The sequence below is a fragment of the Gossypium hirsutum genome, chromosome D10 (assembly GCF_007990345.1).
Source record: "Gossypium hirsutum isolate 1008001.06 chromosome D10, Gossypium_hirsutum_v2.1, whole genome shotgun sequence".
In the NCBI taxonomy this organism is placed as follows: domain Eukaryota; kingdom Viridiplantae; phylum Streptophyta; class Magnoliopsida; order Malvales; family Malvaceae; genus Gossypium; species Gossypium hirsutum.
This window is the reverse complement of record NC_053446.1, coordinates 46410315-46431726: the sequence shown is the minus strand read 5'-3', so window position 1 is coordinate 46431726 and position 21412 is coordinate 46410315. Positions and strand designations below refer to the sequence as shown.

Below are 21412 nucleotides of genomic sequence, written 5' to 3'. Positions count from 1 at the left end.
GCCAATTTCATCAATTTTTTAGCCACGTTTTACAGGCTGACAACCTTGATGCCAAAAATGGGGTTGAGACAAGCAAAATAGTTGGAGGCAAAACGCGTGCCTGTTGAAGGTGTCAGGAATGTCATGAAAGAGAACACTCAGAGGAAAAATCAGCCACATTTCCTCAATTCATGGCCGACCACTCTTGGAGGAGGTTTCAAAGGATGGACACTCTTATTTTTAAGAAACTAGCTCCCTTACATCACCTATAAATAAGAGCTCATTTCTCACTTTTTCATTCATCCCTCATCCCTCATCATTCTCTCCTCTCTCAACACTCTTAGCTTTCTTTTCCCCCTCACGCCTAGCATCATTCTTGCATAAGGATTTTTAGCAAATTAGCCTCTTAAAGAGCCCTTGGTCGGACCTTGGAGAGCCATCAGCATAGGAGCAAAGCAAAGGAACGAAGGAGCTTCATCAATCAAAGTTTTGGGTGACAACCACTCTAATTGGGTTTAATCTTTCTTTTCTTTTATTTAATATAGAGATGTTTGCTATGTGTTCTTTGTTCTTGTTTACAACAATGATAGCCTAATTTTATTTAAGCTAGGATGATTATTTTAATTAAATAACATTTATTTGATTCATGCTTATAATGTTTGTGCCTCAATGAATCATATTTTCAATTAAAATCAAGTTTGTATTTTGGTCATACGTGATTGAAATGCACCTGAATAGCTGAGCGATCCTAACTAGACGACGACTAATAGACGCATAATTGAAATGTGCATGCTCAATTTAGATCCTAACCCGATTAAATTGTAGGTTGCATAACAACCTTAACCAAGCTCTGTTATCTGCATAGTTTTTAGATTTGTGTGATTAAATTGTTTCAAACCTAACACGTCCCTATTACCTCACATGAATGCTAAGAAACCCTTAGTAAATAAGGATCAGTAAAATGCGTGTTTACTAAGTAAAGGATTCCGAAAGGACCTAATTTGGTTTCCAAACTCATGAAAGATCAAGTTGTCACGGAATGTTTGTCCGAATATTATTAAGCATGATGATTATGAATTAAGTTTAATTAAAGTAATTGTCCTAGTTTATTTATGTTATAATTGTTGCAAAGTGTGTTAAATTCTGCTAAAATCTATTCCATTCATATAGTCTGCATATTAGGATAATTTACATTAGGGATCATTGCATCTAGTTTATACCACTTCTCAACTATATTTTTATTTTTCAAATTTTTAATATAGTTTTACAAATTAAGTGACTTAGCACAAATACAATCCCTATGGAGATGATAACTTGATAGTTACTTATTACTTGATAACGACTGTGTACACTTGCACAAACCCGAGCGTTACAACGGGCCAAGCCCAAAACAAAGAAAACAAAACAGAAAAACCCAGTTTGAACAGCTCCCAGCCAAAAAAAGAAATGCATTCCAAACCCTAGAAGGAGTTGTCAACAAAACAAGCTAGGGCCCTTAGCAACCAAAGCCATGTGAAACGGAGCCAAGCACACCAAATAGCTAGAGTAGAGAGCAAGAGGTGACCAACGTCAACAGCGGCTAATCACGGACAACCCCCACGATGCCTAAATCGACAGATCCCTGGAAACTAATCGAAACAGTGAACCTAATTAGTATCCCCTTGCCAAAGACCCATGTAAAGAACAAGATATGTACAGACCGCCTTAGTCGTCATTCTCGTTCAAATCGATATCTCGTCGATGTCGTTCCACCGTGAGAGAAGCAAAACTAGGGACGATACCACTCAGAAAAGAAGAACCACCAGCCTCGTCGTAGCCAGCAAATGAGCTATAGTATTACCCTCGTGAGCAATATGAGCAAACAAACGACATGAGAACATGCCAAAGCCTCCGTAGCAAAAGCCATAGGAACATGCGCGGTAAGCACTAAATGAACTCCCCCATAGTATCGTGGAATTATTTGTATTAAGAGTTGAATTGCATTTTTCCTCTTTTACTCAAAACATAAGTAAATTAACCGTTATACATTAGATTAAAGAATAAATTGATCCATTTGTGTCACTGCCTGATTAATTTGTTCTTTAATCAAACATATATTAATTAAGTAAAATATAATCTAACTCCTATCACAAGAGCTTTAATGATACTTTTATCAAAAGATTGAATTTGAGGTTTAATTTATTTGTGATTGAAAGATGGAAGAAATGGGATATATGTTTGATGGAAAGCAAATCTGTTGTCATCATATAGAATGTAGAACTCTCTCAAGAGTATTTGATATTCAGACACTCCAATTTTGTTTGAAACCATAATTTCCAATACCTCTTATGGTCACAGTTCAAAAAGATTTGTTGAACTCGAACCTCAAACTTTCTTTCAAAAAATTTATCCTCCAAAATATCCCATGCTTCCTTTCGGTAATTTTGCATTCTAAAAAGCAACCAAATCCAACTATTTAAATTAAAAAAATATAAGTACGGTGTGGTGTATTGCTTTTTTTTACTACAAAAAATTTTAAAAAATTATCATATACCTTTTTAAAAATAGTGTACCATATATTTTTACATGGAACAAATACTCACCTTTCACTACGTATCCATTTTTATTCTTCATCTGTAAATAATTTGATTCTATTTTTTTAATAATTGAGGGTAAGGATGGGGTTGCTAGTAATTCAACCTAAGCTCTCGTGTCACGACATAAATATTTTTGTCATTAGATTTAGAGGATGTTGACTAATTTGATTCTATTTTATAGTTATTTGAATATGTATCTGTATTTAGCAATTTTATTATAAATATGATAAAAGTATCACAAAATCTCTTGTATTATATTTTAGATTACATTTTAGCCTTTCTACTGAATAAATTTGTAAATTAGCGGTTTTATGCTAGATGAGTGAGCAAAGCCACCTCTCTATTAAAATATGATATTTATATATAAGGCATAATAACAAATTCAATAATTAACCTTTCCACATTTATTTAATTTGACTCATACTCTTTTATTGGAAGTAATTTTTAAACTAACAAAACTAAAAGATCAAAAAGACCTTAGTAACAAATTTTAAAAAATCAATTATACTTTTAAAATTTAAAAATATTAAAAATCATAAAAATTATAAACAAATTATAAAAATAAATTTTTTGTATAACTTTTATAATTTTAAAAATTATAAAACTAATAATACTTTTAACATATTTACACTAAATTTTTATAATTTTTTTTAAAAAAGTTGGTTCATCTGATTGTCTCTTTCAAATTCAAAAATAAGCAAATGATTGACTTGTAATCAGTAATTAATCAAACGTGTAAACTTTCTTTCTTCTTGATTTCAAAAAGGGATCCCATCCCCACAAAAATTAATTTAAAATTACTATTTTTTTAAATAAAATTTTCATAAGCTGAGTAACGGGATCTTGAAGAAAAAGAAGGGAGAGGTAAGGAGGAGATACGAACGTGCAAGAGTCACCGACGTTGCCCCCACACTGATGGAATGACATGACAGCCTGGACTTTAAGGCCATACTTCTTAGCCATCTCGAGAAGCTCCGCGTAGCCACCCCAATTGTAAGCGCACCCGGCGCTTCCCTCTCCACCAGACCCCACCAAACGTCAATCATCGCATTCATCGCCTTCTTTCTATTCACATTCGTCACGCTATCCAACGGCATCATCACGTAAACCGGAACCCCTTTCTTCTCCTCTTTCTTCCCTCCCTCCTTCCACGCCACCGACGCCGATGACTCCTCAGCCGTCTCCAGCGGTGATAACGTCCCGAAAGCCTGGCAAGCGGCGGACAGATCCGGACGCAGCGACGGACTCATCATAGCCGACCTGTTTGCCGCGCTTCGCGGCGTCAACGGTGGAGTTAATATTGGAGGGGACAGAGCTTCTCCTGGGGCGTTGCATCGGAGATTCGTCAATGGAACTTTCCGAACTCCCGACACATCAGCCGTCGCTGAGGATGATTGTTCTCCGGTGGTGACTTCAGCTGCAATTTGTGTCCCGGCTAGAGAACCAATCTGATGCGCCAAATTCAACGCCATTTTCTATTTAGTCGAACTGTTTGCCTTTTCCGATTACCTGTCAGAGATGAGAGGAAAAAAGGAAATGAATCTTACACCCTTTTCTTTCTTTTTTGTTTTGTTTAAATTTATTGAAGGTAGATTTGAATGGACAATTGGGTGCGGTGCGGTTCGTTTAGTTTACTTTTTTGTCTCACGCTACACGATCGTTATAGTATCTAATCTCACCGCCACTGTTATTTTTACACTAAATATACTGCTAATCCAAACTCACCCTGAGTTGGAGATGTTTCCCACTTTGAATGTTAGCTCGAGTCTCTGTTTTGGTACAACGGACTCGTAAAATAATTATTTAAAATATTTATAGAATTAGTTATATGATTAATCGAATTTTAGTTAAGTGAATTTAGTTAAATTAAAGTTGATTGAGTGTTAGAATTAAATTGAATTAAGTGTGAAAGTTTATTATAGAATACAGAAAGATGAAAGGACTAAACTAATAATTAAATCATAAAAAGTGACAGGTGTGTAGTAATTATAAATACATGCGTAATAAATATATGTATACATTTGTAATTAATATATATACATACTTACTAATTAAGTAAAAGATATTTATATATTATATTATATTATATTATTTTAAATAAACAAAAAAGTTGACAAATGTATGATGGATATGATGGCATGTGGAAAAATGAAATACATACAATAGTAATTATTACATCTTTACTTATTATTTAAGTAAATAATATTATATTATTATTTTATTGTTATTATATTAAACTAATTAAATAAAAGAAATAAAAGATAGAAAAAGAGAAATAGAAATAGAATAGGCAAACGAAACAGAGAAGGAAAGAAAGAAAGAAAAGGGAAAAGGGAAAATTTAGATTTTGAGGTTCCAAGCTCATTTGGTAAGTTAATTTAAGTTTTTTGCTTATAATTTTTGAGTTTTTAAAAACTTAGAACAAAATATTTCATGATTTATGTTAAATTTTTGTAATTTATTAGCTTCTTGACACGTGTCATTTTGTTACGTGGCGAGAGGAGGGGCGATCTAAGAGGCAACGACTACAATTGTTGGACTCACGTGAGAATGGACGGTTAGATTAAATAAGTGTCGTGAATGCGTGTTTTTAGAGTGAGGGACTAAAAAATAGGATACCGAATGAGATAGAGGCACGTGTTTAGAAGGGAACATTCACGCGTCCGATCCTTTCGGCTTAAGACATAGGATAAAAGGATTTAGTGTTTTGTTTGTAAGGCTACTTAGACGTCCACGCAAGGGGCAGGCAGGGGACAGGTGGATGATTTTAAGGGGCGGTAGGACGGCAGATAATGCCACATTCTGTTGGTTTAAGACACATAGGGTCCGTAATATCGGGTGATGCAGCATGAATCAATGGTAGAAACTGAATTTAGGGTCTGGCCTGATTTCATATGATTGGGAATTGGTGGCTTTGATTCACTTTTGATTCTTGTGTGGACCATCCTTGAATCTTGGATACATTATGGGGACTGCTGCCAACTTCTTGCTTAAGATTTGTGAAGTGGAAACGACCCATACCCTATACTTTTAAACTTCGTAGGAAACATCATAGATAAGATAGTAATTAAAATTTAGAGTATCTGAGAATTAAAATTTTATATCGGTGTAGTATTTTTTTAATTCACATAATCATCCTATAACATTATCAAAAAAAAGAAGTCATTTTATCCTTTTTATCCTTGTATTTAACTTTTCACCCTTTCTAATATGAGACGAAGCTAGAAAATTTTTATTGGGGCGAAATTAAATTATAATTTTTACGATAATAAAAATATAATTTTGTCATTTTAATAGTTTATATATTTATAATTTTTAAAGGATTAAATTAAATTTTTATCACTTTTAGGGGACCAAAGGATAATTTTACCTTTATTAATTTAAATAAAAAATTTAAAATTTTAAAGAGCCTAAGTAGAAAATTTTCTATTTTTGGGGGTCCTATGCCCCTGTTCTAACCTTTAAATTTGTATTTTTTTATCAAGTCATCTCAAAATAGATTGAAAAATTAACATTTGTAACTTTGCTGACGTAGCATACACGTGGATTGCCACATGGATGACATGTCAGCATTAAATTAATTTTTTAAAATTTTAAAAATTTTAAAAATTATTTCTAAAATTAAATGGCTAAAAATATAAAAATGTAATTTTTTTTATGTTTTTAATTTTTTAAAAAATTAATTAAATATTGGCATGTTATCCACGTGTATGCCACATTAGCAAATGTAACAAATATTAACTTTTCCACCCATTTTGGGGTGATTTGATAAAAAAATACAAGTTTAAGGATGAAAAGACAATATAAATAGGGTCAAAATTACTTTTTTAGAAAGTTGGAGAGCCAAAAAAGTCATTATATCTTTTTAATTATATAAATTGGATTAAGGATATCGACAAAACTCGTTGGAACCTTAGTTAACGTAATAATTTAGATATTTTGGGTTTGAATGTGAATTTTTTTAAGGATTAGAAGTTATGAATAGTAGATTTGTTTAAGGATTGGATTATTCATTCAAACTTGAATGTTCACTGAGAAATTTGGAATGTTTAGATAATAATATTAGGCCCAAAATAAGTTTGGATAAATGTGTGTTTGAATCTTGGAGACGACATTTTTAAGAGGGACACAACTATAAACTCCAAACATTGATTGTAAAATGAAAATGAAATATACTAAAAAAGTAATATAAATATTTTTCAAAAAAGTTTGAAAATATGGTAGCTTAAAATGGATTTGGTCAACCATTTGCAAATATGAGAAATTTGGACAAAATTTTGGACTCATATTTCAACTCAAGCTAGACTGAGCTTGTACAAGTATAAAGTCTATTAATATCCTATTTAAATTCAGCCCGGATGACTCATGAATGCATCTAACGAATAGTTTAAAAAAAATAGTTTTCATGTTTTTTCCTGTTTGAAAATTTTATGGAAATATGTGTTATTTAGGCAATGTTCGATAAATTGAAAAACTAAACACTAAAAAATTAAGTGTTGAATTTAAGTTATAAAATTTATTTGATATACTAGTTAAAATTAAATATTGAGTATAATTAGATTGTTTGATAAAAGATAATCCAATCTTTAATAAAATAGAATAAAATAAAAATAATTGAATTTATTTCTCTATTAAATTTTTTATACATGTATTTTAATTTTCTCAAATCGACAAATTCAATCAAAAACTAAGGGTGGATTTGGACGGGTGGTGGGGTGCAATGCGATACGTTTAGCTTATTTTTTGTCTCACACTACAGTATCGATACAATATCTAATCTCATCATAACTGCTATTTTTACATTAATTGCAGATAAACGTACCGCCTATCCAAACTCAATCTAAAAGTTGGGCTTTAGTACACTAACAATAATGTTATGGTCCACATTATTATGAAATAAATTATAGTATCTAGTTTTAAATTTGGTAGACAATATTGATAAGATGTTTTTGTGTTTGATTGATAAGTTAAGATTGTATTATATCACAGTTGATACGCGGTTTAAGAATGGATGGTCAAAAATGATTTTGGAGAGTCATAAAGAGAGAGGTCGAGTGGAGAGAATTATCCTCCTGTTAAGGTCTGGAGGATAGCTTTAAGAAGACCGTTTTGTAGATCCTAACCAACAATATTCTTATTTTGGAAGTTAGTTAACAGGGTCTTAGACACTAGTTGGAATGGTAAGTGACATTTTAAAATAACAAATATTATTACAATAACATATTTTTATCTTTTAATATTTTTATGTAAAATCCTTAAATAAATTAATTTATACTACCTATCATCAATAATGATCCAAGTAGCACTTGTAAGATTATAGATTTTGTGATATGGAAAGCGTCGAGTCCGACCTATATTCACGAAGGCCCTATCGAGACATTCCTTACCAAACAAACTAGACCTTCTACCACATTCCCAAGTAAAAAGAGGGTTTTTTTTCTTTAATGGCCTTAAAATTTTAATTAATTATAAAAATGACCCACTTTTCTAATTATACATGTAAATGACTCAAAATTTACAATAAAAATTGGTGGAGCTAAAGAATTTGGCACCAACAACAAGCCACGTCAGCAAACCAAGTAAAAAAATTCATTTTTTAGTGGAGTCATGTAGAATAATGCCACCTGTATAAATACTAGAGAAATATTGCTATTTCTGAAAAATTGGGGGCTTTAAAAATAATCCTTTTTTGGTGGAGCCATAGAGTTTGGCACCAGCATTTTTGTATGTGTTAATGTTATTTTTTTTTTAATTTTAAAACTATAAAAAATGTTTTCTTATTGGTGGAGCCATTCTAAATGGCGCCACCATTTTATTAGTAGGATTGTTTTTTAAATGTGTTTTTTTAAATTTAAAAATTTTAAAAAAACAATATTTTATTTGGCAGATCCATATAGAATGACGCCACCAGTATACTATGTATAGTATATTTTTAAATGTGTTATTTTTTTATTTTAAAATTTTAAAAAATAATATTTTATTTGGTGGAGCCATATAGAATGGCGCCACCAGTGTACTGCATGGATTTTTTTTAAATGTGTCGTTTTTTTTAATCTAAAAATTTTAAAAATGATATTTTTAGCTCCACCACCTTGGTTTTCCTACATATATAGATATTGTTGATGTTTTTTTTTTGTAATAGTTGAACTGGAAGAGAAGAAAAAGAAATTGTTGTGTTTAGTAGGAGAGCTCAAAAATTCTGGTAAAGATGAATAACTCAATGCTTTTAGTGTACGTTCTTTTTATGGCAAAATTGTAGAAGGTGATGTTGGTTGTGTATTTCAAAGCCGACAAAGAGTAAGGTTGCAATTCAGTAAAACTTTGAAGCTGGAAGAAATGAAAATGAAGATCAGTGCGAAAATAGTTATATGTTGTGGAAGGGCGATGTCCAGATTATTTTACAAGTTTCCAGTCTCTACAAATCCATTGAAATTTTTTGAGATGCAACTGTTAGATGATGATGACTTGGGCACTATGATGGAAATATGGTGGTCGACTGGGAGTGAGAACATCTGTAACACCCCAAACCCGGCCTAGACGTTATGACCGAATCTGGCGATGTCACATGGAAAGGGATTTGAAGACAAGATTGTCGAGTTTAAAAACCGTTACAGTAAGTTAGCTTTTATTTAATTCGGAAAAAAAAACTAGTTGATTTGCTTTAAAACTTGTCTCTTAGCGGAAGCTTTTGTAACCAATTAATTTAGGAAAAATCGTTTCTATTTACAAAAACCTTAATTTTTAGAAAAATCGTGTTTTCTTGAGTTGCAGTTTAAAAAAACTATAAAAATAGTATAAAGTCCCAAATTTAAAACCAACCAGTCCATAATCCAAATTACATCAAAAACCCCAAATAAGTAATAAATTCTATGCATTAACGGAAAGCAGTCTAAAATTTACGTGTGGCCATTGTCGAGTCCTCCACTGCACTGACCAGTCAAGTCTGGGGATTACCTGTACAAATTAAACAGAAAACGGTGAGTTTTCGCAAACTCAGTGTATAATCCCCACAGAGAACATGCATACAGATATTCAACATAATTCAGTTAGATACAGTCTAGGGCCTTAGCCCATCACAGAATCAGTTTGGGCCTTAGCCCATTCAGATACAGATTCAGAAATACATTAGGGCCTTGGCCCATATTAGATATAGAATGCAGATCCAATAAATCAGAATCCTACCCACCAACCTCTACACACCATCTCCGTCCAACCCTACACACCATTTGGGGATTAAATCAATCCACCTATCCCTACACACCATGTTGTATCGAGATGCGGCACATAATCAGAAGGTTGCAGCTGAGCTGCCAGATGATAGGCGTAATAGCCTTTCAGACACACCCTCCAAATAACACGAACTCACTTGATGCAGTGCAATATACAAAATATGTCATGTTACTATGTAATTAATAGTACATACATTCAGATATCATAAGTGATGCTCAGTATGGGAATCAAACAGACAAATCACACATATAGGGGTCTAAGTAAAGCTTATCAACCCTACAGTAGGTCCACAGTGGACTTGGGCGACCCATGCAATCTTACAGAACTTTTCAAAAAAACTAGGCTCACACGCCCATGTGGCCCACTCGGCCCAAATTGGCCTTGGCCACATGATCTATTTTTAATGTAACCCGTGCTAGTTAGTTATTCATATATGTTTTCACTATTTACTTATATGTTCCTTCAAAACTGTCAACTTGAGTCACTGTTACTAAATTATTTATATCTTGAGCTACAGAATTACGAATTAAAAACTGCTTGTTTAAAACTAGACTCAAATAAATTTCTACCATAAAATTTTCAAAATTTTTGGTTTATCCAAAAATTACAGTAAAATCTTCAAACTTACCCCTATTCTGCTGTTTGATAGCTTCGACCATTCTTTGCTAAAAATTAATTATCTTTTAGTAAAAAATTTGGATGATGTTTCCATTTGTTTCTATTGAAAATAGACTCATTTACAATTTAAACATGTAAATTTTAACCCCTAATTATTTTTTTTCCAATTTTTGATAATTTTCCAAAGTCAGAATTGGGGAACTCGATTTCATTCTAACATTGTCTCACAAAGTTTATTATAACTCAAGATTTACAATTCCATTACTTATACCGTTTCTTTTATGAGAAAATAGACTCAATAATCTTTAATTCCATATTTTGTTCATCCTCTAATTTGATTTCATCAATTTATGACAATTTTTCAAAGTTAGCCTACTGCAGTTATCCAAACAACAAGCAATTTCGGCTTTTCGCTGAATCCCTTATTTTTGCGTTTCGGGTACACTCTTGGTATCTTTTTGATGCCTAATCACTCTTGAGCACTTCAAGTCCTAAAATCAAGATACTCAACATCAATTTAACGGATTTACAAGTGAATTGACAATAAAAAATGAACAGAAACCTAACTTACCACCAACGATAACCCTTTGTTTAACTATTGTTAAGACGAGAACACTGAATTCACTTGTCCGAGCCTCCCCCTATGCCTAAATCACAAAGAAAAACATTACGACTTCAGCCACTAAGAGATTCATGATAGAAACGAAGAGAAACACTTACCGAAACTAAGCGAGCACTAGCCGCTTGTGAAAACGAAGAAAAATAAATCGATTAGGGAAAAATCATGAAGAAGAAAAAGCCTATTGAACAAGAGTAAGACCTAATTCATTCAAAACACCAAAATTTGCCCAAGCGAAGGCTTGAACTTGGGACTTCCCAAGCACTCTCAGAACACATAACCACTAAAGCTGACAGATATTTGTGTCATATTTTCACAATAATGAAATTAGAAATTTTGGGGCGTTACAACTCTACCCCCTAAAAGAAAATTTCGTCCTTGAAATTTTACCTGATCAGAACGGATGAGGATATTTTTGACGCATCACATCCTCAGGTTCCCACGTGGCCTCCTCAACGCTATGATTATGCCACAGAACTTTTACTAAAGGAATAGACATTTTTTGAAGGATCTTTACATCACGCTCTAGAATTTGAACCGGCTCCTCCTTAAAGGTTAAGTCTAGCCTAACCTCAATCTCCTCAACAGAAACAACATGCGTGGGATTAGAGCGGTAGTGCCTCAACATCAAGACGTGAAAAACATCTTGAATGCGGTCCAACTCTGGAGGTAACTCCAACTGATAAGCGACAGGTCCTACACGTTTCAGAATGGGGTAAGATCCAATAAACCGAGGACTCAACTTGCCCTTGCGACCGAACTTAAGAACTTTTTTCCATGGAGAGACCTTGAGAAAAACTAAGTCCCCCACCGTAAACTTGATATCCTTTCTCTTCAGATTCGCATAAGACTTTTGCCTGTCAGAAGCCGCTTTAGGATAATCCCGAATCAGTATAACCTTATCTTCATCTTTAACACCAATTCAGGACCCAGAACATGTCACCCACCCAACTCAGTCCAACATAAAGGAGTGCGACACTTACGATCGTACAGTGACTCGTAAGGTGCCATCAGGATGCTAGACTGGAAGCTATTATTGTAGGCAAACGCCACAAATGGCAAGTACTCCTCCCAACTACCTCAGAAATCAATAACACAGCTCCTCAACATGTCTTCCAGTATCTGAATCACCCTCTCTGGCTGACTTTCTGTCTGAGGATGGAAAGCAGTACTGAAGTCTAATCTTGAACCCAGAGCCTCATGAAACTTCTTCTAAAATCGAGACGTGAAACGAGGATCTCTATAAAAAATGATAGAGAAAAGTACCCCATGCAGTCTCACTATTTTCGATATGTAGAGCTTAGCTAATTTCTAAAGAGAAAAGTCTGCCCTTACCGAGATAAAGTGAGCAGATTTGGTCAATCGATCTACAATGACCCAGACATAATCCTTCTTAGTGGGTGTTAGAGGTAAGCCACTAACGAAGTCTATCGTTACTTGCTCCTATTTCCATAACGATATCTTAACCCACTGCAGCAAACTCGAAGGTAACTGATGCTCAGCCTTAACCTGCTGACAAGTCAAACAGCGAGTAACAAAGTCAGTAACCTCACGCTTTAACCCTAGCCACCAGTTCAATTTTTGAAGATCTCGGTACATCTTGTTCCAGCCGGGATGCATAGTATAAGGACTACCATGCGCCTCTCTCAGAATCGACTGCCTTAAATCCTCATAATTTTGTACACAAATCCGACCGTGGAAACAAAGTACCCCATCACTATTTATCCCAAAATCAGTAGTGCCACCATTCTTAACCTGACGAAAACGCAACCTGAGAGACTTATCCCCCAACTGTTTACCTTGAATCTGTTCAATCCATGTCGGTTTGACCAGAAGTTCTGCCAACAGACTTCCATTGTTGAAAATGCTAAGTCGAGCGAACATCACTCTTAGATCGGTCATAGCCCTACGGCTCAACACATCAGCCACCATATTGGCATTACCAGGTTGGTATTAAATGGTACAATCATAATCCTTAAGTAGCTGAACCCATCTACGCTGCCTAAGATTTAACTCCTTCTAAGTGATGAGATACTTGAGGCTTTTATGATCGGTGTAGATAATACACTTCTCACCGTACTGATAATGCCTCCAAATTTTTAATGTAAAGACTACGGCGACCAACTCTAAATTGTGCATCGGATAGTTCACTTCACTAGTTTTGAGCTGACGAGTTACCATCCTGCATCGGTGTAGATAATACACTTCTCACCGTACTGATAATGCCTCCAAATTTTTAATGTAAAGACTACGGCGACCAACTCCAAATTGTGCATTGGATAGTTCACTTCACTAGTTTTGAGCTGATGAGTTACCATCCTGCATCAATACAAACCTCAAATCGACATGTGAAGCATCACTGTAAACCATAAAGTCCTTATTGGGCTTAGGCTATATCAGAATAGGAGCCTGAGTCAGAATAGTTTTGAGCTTCTCGAAGCTCTCTTGTTGCGCATCAGTCTAGACAAATAGAACTCCCTTACGCAGAAGCTTAGTCAACTTTGCTGCGATCAATGAAAACCTTTCCATAAAACGTCGGTAATAACCTGTCAGCCCCAAAAAGCTACGGATCTCAGACACATTCTTAGGCTGCTTCCAATCCAATACTGCCTCAATTTTTTGAGGATCGACTTGAATCCCCTCAACAGACACCACATGACCGAGAAATGTTGCTTCACGTAACCAGAACTCGCACTTGCTGAACTTAGCATAAAGCTGCTTTTCCCTCAAAATCTAAACAACAATCCTATGGTGCTCGTCATGCTCATCCTCAATCCTCGAATAAACCAATATGTCATCGATGAAAACCACTACAAACTAATCTAGATAGGGCTGAAACACTCGGTTCATCAGATCCATGAAAGCTACCGGTGCATTAGTCAGTCCAAATGGCATCACTAGGAACTCATAGTGACCAGAACGAAACATTTACTGAAACTAAGCGAGCACTAAACGCATGCGAAAACGAAGAAAAAGAAATAGATTAGGGAAAAATCAAGAAGAAGAAAAAGAAGAGAAAGATGGAAAAACTCAGAGAATTCTTGCAAGAGGAGAGGGAGAAGAATAGACGGCAGAATTTTTTTGAAAAAGAGAGTTAAAATTCAGTTATGGGGAAAAATAAAATAAAATAAAATCTCTAGAACCCCTAAAATCCCTTAATCTTCTCCCCTAATTTCCACTACACATCCACTACTCAGAATCCCCCTATTACACAACTCTATCCCGAAATCTGAGCAAAAATAATATCCTTGCCTGCATAGGGATTCGAACACAAAACCTTCACCATAATAACACACCATTTAACCACCAGACTAGCAGACCCATTCTGATGTAATTTATCCAACAATCAAATGAAAGCCTACTGAACAAAAGTAAGGCCTAATTCATTCAAAATACAAAAATTTGCCCAAGCGAAGGCTTGAACTTGGGACCTCCCAAACACTCCCAAAACACATAAACACTAAAACTGAAAAATATTTGTTTCATATTTTCACAATAACGAAATTAGAAATTTTGGGACATTACAACCTCCAATAGGTTGAGTTATTTACTGAGTTAACGGACTTAGAGCCCAATAAAAATGTTAGTCCAATAAGTCAACATCGCATATTTGACTTTGATCTTAATGTCGGATGGACAGATCAGTTAGACTACGAAGGGACATCGCAGATGCCTAAAAATCCAAATTATGGTGTAAGTTTGAATAACAACCTTGCCCTTGGTCCCTATCTAAAATTACATCCAGAGGTGATAGGTATTAAGGTAGACATCGGAGAAGGAACCAATAATAGTGAAAATTCTAATCAGGACGTTGAATATTTTAGTGACACCGATATTAATGAGGTTCCAAACGATATCAACGATGAAGTCCTAAAGGAGGTTGAAGATGCTCACGCCCCTTCTTTCAGTAACTCGAGTCGTGGCATTGTTTTACGAAATGACCTTGGGGCGACATGTTGAGCGTAGATCTAGATGCAACACATGCATCTGAGTTCCTTGAGTATGCCGATATAGTCACTGCTCACAAATTGACATCAAATTTACAGTTGGAAGAATTGTTCGTTGCGCTATGATTCAAGAACAAGGCATATTATGTGTTTGCCATCAAATAGTACAGCATGAAGGTGTCGATTAATTACAAAGTCACTAAGTCTACATTGACATTATATGTTAGGGAATGTTGAAGAGCCGGCGATGGGTGTAGCTGACGCGTTCGGGCTGCATTTATACAGATGACTCAACAGTGGCAAATACAAAAATGAGAAGGATGTCACAAGCACTTTACATCGAATGTGTTTTTCTTTAACAATTCAATATTTTTAATCACATTTTATACTAAACACGTTTTTCTTTAATAACTTTTTTTAATTCAAACTAGGCCTTTTATCAACAAACAAAGCAAATAAAGTTGAAACAGCAAACCCAAACCAAGTAAACAAAACACATGGATTCAAATAGAAAAATATATAGGATTTTTCCTATATAATTCATCACCTTTTTACTTAAAATTGTTGTTAAAACCAAGTAATTATTTAATAAATTAATGAAATATGTGAAAATATGAAATTAGGACATAGAAATTATTAAAATGTGATTTTATGTTTTATTATATAGTTTTCATGCATAAAATAGCTTATTTTATATTAATTTAAGCATATTATATTTTTAAGCTATGGAGTGTACAATGCATGATAGAATTAAATAATAAAATATTTAATAATTCATTTTAAATATTTCATTAATAAAATTGGGTTTAATTAAATAAGTAAATTGATTAATTAAAGTGGTTAAATTAATTCATTTGGTCCTCTAAACTATCTGTTATTTTTTACAGGTCTGAGAGTTTTTCTTCTAATTGCAAAACCGTCCAAAGTGGGGACCAAGTCAACCCAATTTTTGGCTGCACATGGCTGATTATAAACCAATTTTTGGTTTAATTGCATAAGGCCCTTGAAGAGTCAAAGAAATCAGAGTTTTCCCGAAGATTTGCTGAAGATCGAGTCTTAGTCCTGAGTTGTTGTGGCATTCAAATTGACCAAAAATCAAGGAAAAATCAGCCACATTTCCTCAATTCATGGCCGACCACTCTTGGAGGAGGTTTCAAATGATGGACACTCCTATTTTTAGCAAACTAGTTCCCTTGCCTCACCTATAAATAAGAGCTCATTTCTCACTTTTTCAATCATCCCTCGTCATTCTCTCCTCTTTCAACTCTCTTAGCTTTCTTTTCCCCCTCACGACTATCATCATCCTTGCAAAAGGATTTTTATCAAATTAGCCTCTTAAAGAGCCCTTGGTCAGCCACCTTGGAGAGCAATCAGCATAGGAGCAAAGAAAAGGAACGAAGGAGCTTCATCAATCAGAGTTTTGGGTGACAGCCACTCTGAATTGGGTTTAGTCTTTCTTTTCTTTTATTTAATACATAGATGTTTGCTATGTGTTCTTTGTTCTTATTTACAACAATGATAGCTTAATTTTATTTAAGCTAGGATGATTATTTTAATTAAATAACATTTATTTGATTCATGCTTATAATGTTTGTGCCTCAGTCAATCATGTTTTCAATTAAAATCAAGTCTATATTTCGTTCATACGTGATTGAAATGCACCTGAATTAGCTGTGCGATCCTAACCAGACGGCGGCTAATGGACGCATAATTGAAATGTGCATGCTCAATTTAGATCCTAACCCGATTAAATTGTAGGTTGCATAACAACCCTAGCCAAGCTCTGTTATTTGCATAGTTTTTAGATTTGTGTGATTAAATTGTTTCAAACTTAACACGTCCCTATTACCTCACACGAATGCTAAGAAACCCTTAGGAAATAAGGATCAGTAAAATGTGTGTTTACTAAGGAAAGAATTCCGAAAGGCCTAATTTGGTTTCCAAACTCATGAAAGATCGAGTTGCCATGGAATGTTTTTCCGAATATTATTAAGCATGATAATTATAAATTAAGTTTAATTAAAGTAATTGTCCTAGTTTATTTATGTTATAATTGTTGCAAATTGTGTTAAATTCTGCTAAAATCTATTCCATTCATATAGTCTGTATATTAGGATAATTTACATTAGGGATCATTGCATCTAGTTTATACCACTTCTCAACTATATTTTTATTTTTCAAATTGTTAATATAATTTTACAAATTAAGTGACTTAGCACAAATACAATTCCTGTGGAGACAATAACTCAATACTTACTTATTACTTGATAACGACTGTGTACACTTGCACAAACCTGAGCGTTTCAAGTTTTGGTGCCGTTGCCGAGGATTGTCAGCTGTTGCGGTAGTCATTTTTTTCGTGAAATTATTTATTTTCAATTTGATTTATTTTTAACATTACGAACTTATTCTTTTTATTTTTTGTGAATTTCTTCTCAGGTGTTTATGAGCATAGATCGAATTATCGATTTACTCTATGTAGACCCTAAAATTGAGTGAACTTTTAGACGAAGAAGACGTGAACGAACAGCTCAAAGACAAGTCGAGATGGACTTTGGAAATCAGAATCAAAACCAAGGTAATGAAGCATGTCATGTACGGAATCCCATCCTTATTGCTGATGATAGGGATCAATGCATCAGAAAATATGCTGTTCCACTTTTCAGTGAGTTAAACCCAGGAATTAGACGGTCAGATATTGAGGCAACCCAGTTTGAATTGAAACCAGTGATGTTTCAAATGCTACAAATGGTAGGCCAATTTAGTGGTATTCCCACGAAAGATCCACATCTCCACCTTCGATTGTTTATGGGGGTGGTTGATTCATTTAAGATAGCCGGTGTAACTGAAGACGCACTGAGGTTGAAGTTGTTTTCGTACTCATTGCGAGATCGAGCATGAGCATGGCTCAATTCATTGCCACCAAGTTCCATATCTACATGGAAAGAATTAGCAGAGAGATTTTTGGTTAAGTATTTTCCACCTAGAAAAATGCTAAGTTGAGGAACGAGATCACAACTTTCCAACAATTGGATGACGAGTCATTGTATGAGGCTTGGGAGCAATTCAAGGAGTTACTTCGTAAGTGTCCTGATCATGGGATTCCTCATTGTATCCAGTTGGAGACATTCTATAATGGTCTCAATGCACATACAAGATTGATGGTAGATGCTTCCGTGAATGGTGTAATTTTGTCTAAGTCTTATAATGAGGCTTATGAGATCATCAAGAGGATTGCGAGTAGTAACTACCAATGGCCAACAAATCGAACAGCTTCAGGAAGATGAGTAACCAGAGTTCATGAAGTTGACTCTGTCACTTCATTATCGGCTCAGGTGTTGTCCATTTCCTCTATGTTTAAACAGTTAACTGCTAAGAGTACTAATAGTTTTGCAGCTCAGCCACCAAGTCCGTTTGAAGTAGTTTCCTGTGTGTACTGTGGGGAAGGTCATTCTTTTGAGAATTGTCAATCAAATCCTGAGTTAGTGTAATATGTGGGGAACCAATATCAAAATAGGAGTGGACAAGGATCCCAGTCCAACTTCTACAACCCTTCACGGCGTAATCATCCTAACTTTTCTTGGAGCAACCAAGGAAATGGACCAAACAACAACTTATTGCAGCAAAGACCCAACCAATCTCAAGGGTTTAATCAACAAGCTCCAAAACCACCTCAAGCTGAGGCATCAAACAGTTTGGAGAAGTTGTTGAAAGCGTACATGGAAAAGAATGACGCTTTGATCCAAAGCCAAGCAGCAACACTGGAAAATTTAGAAAACCAAATGGGTTAGTTAGCTACGGAGCTTCGTAATAGGTCGCAAGGAACCTTACCGAGTGATACTGAGAATCCAAGAAATTTGGGTAAAGAACATATCAAGGTAGTGGTATTACGTAGTGGTAAAACTCTAGAACCTTGATTAATTGATGTCGAAGAGGAGCATGTTGAAAAGGAGGAAAGTCAACCAGTTGTTGAAGTTCCTATACCAGAAGAATTAGAATCTGCAAAGTCTGACAAGGTAAACCCTGACCTAGTAAATTCAGATATTTGAACATCTTCTTTGGATGCAGATTTACCTACTCAGAAAAGTTGTCTAGTTCAACTGAAAGTTGCATCACCTCCATATCTGCAACGATTGCAACAACACAAGCAGAAACATGAGGTGAAATTCAAGAAGTTTGTAGATGTTCTAAAGCAGTTACATATCAATATTCCATTGGTAGAGGCTTTAGAACAAATGCCAAATTATGTGAAGTTTATGAAGGATATATTGTCCAAGAAGAAACGACTGAGTGAGTATGAGATTGTTGCTTTGACAAAGGAGTGCAGTGTGCTCCTGAAAAATGAACTGCCACCAAAATTGAAAGACCTAGGAAGCTTTACTATACCCTGTAACATTGGTGAATCTTACTGTGGTAGAACTTTGTATGACTTAGGAGCGAGTATCAACTTGATTCCTAAGTATATTTTTAAGATGTTAGGGATAGGTGAAGTAAGACCTACAACTGTGACGCTTCAGCTAATGGATCGATCTTTAGCATATCCCGAAGGAAAGATCGAGGATGTCTTGGTAAGAGTTAATAAATTTATTTTCATATTGATTTCATTATTTTAGATTTTGAAGCAGACAAATAAGTGCCAATCATCCTTGGAAGACCTTTCCTAGCCATAGAGAGAACGTTAATTGATGTGCAGAAAGGTGAACTCACCATGCGAGTTCAAGACAATCAGGTAACCTTTAACATTCTTAAAGCAATGAAATTTCCTGATCTGGCAGAGGAGTGTTCAGTTATGTAAGAGATAGAAACCTTGGTTTCTATGGAAAGCAATTTTGAAGAAGATCTATTGGAGAGAGCTTTAGATCTTGACCCTTTGGAGGATGAAGAAGGTGAAGAAAAAATGGCTTTGATGGAAGCCAGTTCGAGAAATTATATTTAATCCACACGGTTTGAACCGTTGGAGTTGAAAGTCAGAGAATTTGTGCAACCCAAGTTGTCAAGCGAAGAACCACCTAAACTCGAACTAAAGGTACTTCATTCCCATTTAAAATACGTTTATTTAGGTGACTGTTTTACTTTACCTGTGATTATTTCAGCAAAACTAACAAAAGATCAAGAGGAGCAACTAATTGTTGTTCTAAAGAAATTTAAAAAAGCAATTGGTTGGACTATAGCTGATATTCGAGGTATAAGCCCTTCATTTTGCATGCATAAAATCATTTTAGAAGAAGGTGAAAGAGTTCGAATTGATGGGTAAAGGAGGCTCAATCCTAGTATGAAAGAAGTTGTGAGAAAGGAAGTGATTAAATGGTTAGATGTAGGAATCATCTATCCTATTTCAGATAGTTCGTGGGTAAGTCCAGTACAGTGTGTGCCGGAGAAATGTGGAATCACGATTGTTGAAAATGAGCGTAACGATTTAATTTTAACGAGAACTGTTACCAGTTGGAGAATCTGTATTGATTAGAGAAAGTTAAACAAAGCCACTCGAAAGGACCATTTTCTGTTTCCTTTTATGGATCAGATGTTAGATCGACTAGCAGGTAATGAATTCTATTATTTTTTAGATGGCTATTCGGGATACAACCAAATAGTTGTAGCCCCGAAGGACCAACATAAAACAACCTTTACTTGTCCGTATAGTATGTTTGCTTTTAGGCGAATGCCTTTTGGTTTATGCAATACACCTGCAACTTTTCAACGATGCATGATGGCAATATTTACTGATATTGTTGAAAATTTTGTCGAGGTTTTCATGGATGATTTTTCTGTTTTTGGTAACACTTATGATATTTGTTTGAGTAAGTTGGCTAAAGTACTGAAAAGATGCGAAGAGATGAATCTTATCTTTAATTGGGAAAAATGTCATTTTGTGGTCAATGAAGGAATTGTCTTAGGTCATAAGATCTCAAAGAAAGGAATTGAAGTCGATAAAGCAAAGGTAGACGTAATTGAAAGATTATTGGCCCCAATTAATGTGAAAAGGAGTCAAAAGTTTCTTAGGCCATGTCGATTTTTCCTGAAGATTTATCAAAGATTTCTCGAAAATTTCTAAGTTGTTGTGTTTGTTGTTAGAGAAAGATACAGTGTTCAATTTCAACAAAGCATGTGTGGATGCTTTTGAAGATCTAAAGAGTTGGTTAATTACAGCCCCAATAATCGTTACCCCTGATTGGAACTCACATTTTGAGTTGATGTGCGATGTAAGTGATTATACTGTTGGAGCTGTGATGGGTCAAAAAAGAAATAAAGTGTTCTACCCCATTTACTATGCAAGTAGAACCTTGACGGGAGCCCAACTCAATTATACGGTAACTGAAAAGGAACTATTTGCTATAGTTTTTGCTTTTGACAAATTTCGTTCATATCTTATAGGTACTAAAGTTATAGTATTTATTGGCCATGCGACCATTAAATACTTGCTCACAAAGAAAGATGCAAAACCA

General features: G+C 34.7%; 1 protein-coding gene and 1 non-coding gene across 4 annotated transcripts; both read right to left on the bottom strand.

The window, feature by feature from the left end:
- Positions 1-1282: 1282 nt before the first annotated feature.
- On the bottom strand, positions 1283-4411 carry LOC121222234 (beta-amylase 1, chloroplastic). 3 transcript variants are annotated; one of them, XR_005919413.1, is made up of 3 exons: positions 3439-4411; positions 1680-1807; positions 1283-1607 (listed from the first exon to the last, which is right to left on the bottom strand). XR_005919413.1 is itself a non-coding variant. In XM_041102398.1 (2 exons), the coding sequence occupies exons 1-2, from the start codon at positions 4025-4027 to the stop codon at positions 1764-1766; spliced, it is 633 nt and encodes a 210-aa protein (XP_040958332.1). In that variant the 5' UTR covers positions 4028-4411; the 3' UTR covers positions 1283-1763. The 3 variants fall into 3 exon arrangements, 1 of the variants encoding a protein (XP_040958332.1); XR_005919414.1 differs by having other exon boundaries at positions 1283-1600; XM_041102398.1 differs by having other exon boundaries at positions 1283-1807.
- A 13554-nt stretch (positions 4412-17965) lies between these two features.
- Positions 17966-18072, bottom strand: LOC121222844 (small nucleolar RNA R71). The gene has a single exon (XR_005920214.1). It is a non-coding gene; the product is annotated as a small nucleolar RNA R71 (small nucleolar RNA).
- Between the last annotated feature and the right edge of the window lie 3340 nt (positions 18073-21412).

What these genes read in the sequence shown, in the direction of transcription:
- LOC121222234 (XM_041102398.1), bottom strand. Translation starts at nt 4,027, where the DNA reads ATGGCGTTGAATTTGGCGCATCAGATTGGTTCTCTAGCCGGGACACAA. An exon ending in AACGTCGGTGACTCTTGCAC is followed by an intron (nt 1,808 to 3,438) that starts GTTCGTATCTCC and finishes GTAATACTATAG; the next exon opens with CTCATTTGCTGGCTACGACG.